The sequence below is a fragment of the Dichomitus squalens genome (genome assembly GCF_000275845.1).
Source record: "Dichomitus squalens LYAD-421 SS1 unplaced genomic scaffold DICSQscaffold_20, whole genome shotgun sequence".
Taxonomy (NCBI): domain Eukaryota; kingdom Fungi; phylum Basidiomycota; class Agaricomycetes; order Polyporales; family Polyporaceae; genus Dichomitus; species Dichomitus squalens.
Genome location: NW_006766902.1, coordinates 232,577 through 235,483, shown reverse-complemented (window position 1 = coordinate 235,483; position 2,907 = coordinate 232,577). Strand labels below are relative to the sequence as shown.

The 2,907-nt window shown below is 54.9% G+C and overlaps 1 protein-coding gene across 1 annotated transcript in view; it reads right to left on the bottom strand.

Annotated features, from left to right (window-relative positions):
* Nucleotides 1-2,746, bottom strand: part of DICSQDRAFT_181332 (uncharacterized protein) — a 4,578-nt gene extending 1,832 nt beyond the window's left edge. Inside the window, exons 1-14 of the mRNA XM_007366768.1 lie at nucleotides 2,608-2,746; nucleotides 2,406-2,554; nucleotides 2,329-2,348; nucleotides 2,196-2,256; nucleotides 1,900-2,142; nucleotides 1,804-1,839; nucleotides 1,389-1,742; nucleotides 1,172-1,329; nucleotides 1,044-1,112; nucleotides 826-985; nucleotides 653-770; nucleotides 218-596; nucleotides 132-155; nucleotides 26-81 (exon numbers count right to left, since the gene is read on the bottom strand). Of these exons, the coding sequence (XP_007366830.1) occupies nucleotides 26-81; nucleotides 132-155; nucleotides 218-596; nucleotides 653-770; nucleotides 826-985; nucleotides 1,044-1,112; nucleotides 1,172-1,329; nucleotides 1,389-1,742; nucleotides 1,804-1,839; nucleotides 1,900-2,142; nucleotides 2,196-2,256; nucleotides 2,329-2,348; nucleotides 2,406-2,554; nucleotides 2,608-2,695 (1,915 nt within the window). The 5' untranslated portion in view covers nucleotides 2,696-2,746. The remainder of the gene's footprint in view (nucleotides 1-25; nucleotides 82-131; nucleotides 156-217; nucleotides 597-652; nucleotides 771-825; nucleotides 986-1,043; nucleotides 1,113-1,171; nucleotides 1,330-1,388; nucleotides 1,743-1,803; nucleotides 1,840-1,899; nucleotides 2,143-2,195; nucleotides 2,257-2,328; nucleotides 2,349-2,405; nucleotides 2,555-2,607) is intronic.
* Between the last annotated feature and the right edge of the window lie 161 nt (nucleotides 2,747-2,907).

Genomic DNA, 2,907 nt, shown 5'->3' with positions numbered 1-2,907 from the left:
GCAAGGTTGGAGCCTGGTGCTGTACGAGGTCCTTCCCCGGGTGACCTGGAAGCAGAGGGGACCATAACTTCAAGGACGGCCCTGCGGGATGGTAAGCACAGGATTGTGCATGCTGAATTTGGGACGAATACCTCAGCTTTCGTGCACCAACGCTACTGGAGAGGGGGATAGGGTCAGACGGCCGGCCGCTAAAAATAGAGCCTCACGAGGAACTCACTGCTCCTCGAAGTCCTTGAGAATATTGAAACAGATATCCATGTCCTCCAGAGTGGCCTGCGCGTCCCTCGCCCCACACCAGAGGTAGACACCCAACATGGTTCCTACTGTGAACAGCGGCATTTCGAACGGGGTGAAGGTGTAGCTTGTGATGCCCGACGCTGCCATCATGCGTTTGTGCTGGGCATGGAGCACGCGAACGCACGCCCGTGCTGCATTCACGCAGATCGTCATGGAAGGAAGCGGGGGATTGTCAACACGCCGACGGGGCGATGGAATGAATGGGCGATGAATGCAGATCTGGAGCTGATAGTAGCTGGTGTAGAGGATCGCCGATTGGTAGAAGAAGAGGATGTCTTCGCGGTTCGGGTCCCAGCGTACTATGAATGGAGTTCATTCAACAAGTGTAGTGAGAGGGCGAATGGCACGTGCTCACAATGGGGAGGCACTGTATACAGCCACTTGTTCATCGAGGAGTCGAGCTCCGCAACGATGCGTTGTTTCCACTCCGGGCCGACGTAGCCAAGCAAGAGCTTGGACTTGTTCAGCGTGAACTGTCACGAGGTAAGCCGGTGTTCGCTCAGCGGTACTGTAGTCGAAACCGCTTACAATCGTGCGCGAAGCAGAAGCTTGTATTTTCAGCAGCCGAATGAACGCGTTGCAGAATGCGACTTTCGACGGCTTCCCAGGTGGCTGCTTGAAGGCTTGCGATGGATCAGGATGTGACCAGTACTCATCGTCACACTCCGTCATCGGGTCAAGATCGAAGCTGGGGCGATTCGATGTCAACAGAGACGTAACGCTGTTGGACTGTGCATCCAACGCACTCTTCGTCGTTGATTGTGCTTGGACGTCCTAACGCGAAGCTTGCTATTCTGTCCATGGCGACAAGGACCCTTCCGCGCATATTTAGAGTCAACAACTGATCCGCCGAGTCCAAAGAGCTTGGACGCACCAGAAAGCACGCTTCCAAAGCTCTTGTTCCGGCGTAGGTGTCGCACTATACATCTTCTTCCGGTGCGCGCCCACGTCCTGTGCCATCCGAATGCCTAAGCTCAGCATGACGCCGCATCCCTGCGGAGAGCTCGCCATATTGATGTATGCGGCAATGAGCTGTTCGCAGAGATAAGTGTGGATCCAAGAGCTACACATGAGTCACTGAAGGAGCATACCGCACAAGCTTGGAGGTCGTAAAGTCTAGGCCGCGCAAGGAGCGAAAAGTCCGTGGTGCTCACTAGCTCAAACCAGTGGTATCCTGGCGGCGGCCCGTGCGATTGAATTTGCGAAGAGTCTAGCAACAACCCGCTGCCGATCGCACAGACCAGCAGCAAGACAGCACCGAAGCCCCTGTCGCGGAGATGCAGGCCATTCTTGACGTCACGCTCGAAGGTCGGTCGATGAAGGAGAGCCAGATAGATGTTAAGGCGATTGAAATACGCGTCAATTAGTTCGTGCATGAGATCCCGCGGCGGGTAGACGTTCTCCTTGTAAGCGGGGAAGATATTTGATGCCAATGCAAGTGTGTTCTAGGGCGAGCCGCTAGTGTTAACTGGCGACGAGAGTGTCACGGTGCGCATGGACACTTACGGGAGTGAATGGCTTTGTGATGTCCTGTAGAGGCCTCTAGAGGTCGATGAGCGGAGCTCCGGTATGCGTGCTCTTTAGGTTCAAGATGGTACGGACGAGATCAGAGCCGCTGGATTTGCCATGGTAGCCCTTGAAGTTGACGTCAGTGACGGCATGGCCGTCGTCGTCGCTCGGATCGATGTCGTCGGAAGAGTCTGTGCCAGTGGTTGGGTGAAAGCCTCGAGGGAAGAGGACGCTGGCCGGCAAGGTCGGATGCGTCGCTCGACGGAAACTGCTGCAGGGCATACGCTGCGGCGCGTCTTCCAGGCTCTCCGGGCTGGCGCTCGCTTCTGGATGAAGCTGTGCTCACAGTCAGACATTGAAGTCGACAGGGGTGAAAGAAGATTCGGTACTTTCTTGAGGAGATCCTCCACTTTCGACAGGCGATCTTCGAGTGCTTCCACGTATCTGTGACTATGCCTAGATCAATTCAATCTGGGGCTGGGAAACCTCTACATTGTGCTTGACTGGACAAGGCTTACTCACTTCTTCGTCGGACGCTTCATCTAGCGACATATTAGGACTGCATGAGTGGCAGCCATTACAGCGTGAGAAGGAATTACCTTGGCTGCAGGATCGTACTGACATTGAATGCCATGGGCAATGCATCTTGAGCAACGATTGTCGGGTTTGTCAGCAGCGTCGCCTAGAAGGATTTTGTTGGCGAGCGTCCTACCATTGAGCAAGCTGAAGAGTGGGAACTTACAACCAACTGATGCCGTTCTCAGTATAGTTGGAGTATGGAGTGGCTGTGAGTAGGCGTACCTTTCCTCCGCCTGCAGAACTCGCAAGCTCTGGTATGCTTCTGTCTCTTGTACTGAGGTCGAGCAACCTCCTCGTCTTCGCTAGACATTACTGCGTTCTATGTACTAGATACCCTGTAGGGAGTCCTTCAGCCGGGTTGTTGAACTGCACTTAGTACGTAGTAGTACTAGAATAGGAGCATTCGCATTTGTAAATGCTATTCCCAGCCGCTTGCAGCTCGTCCGCAGGCGCGGACACCGCCGGCCGGCCGGCACTGCGCTCGTCCTCTGCCGGGGTGCCGTGACTTCAGTTGATACTCCG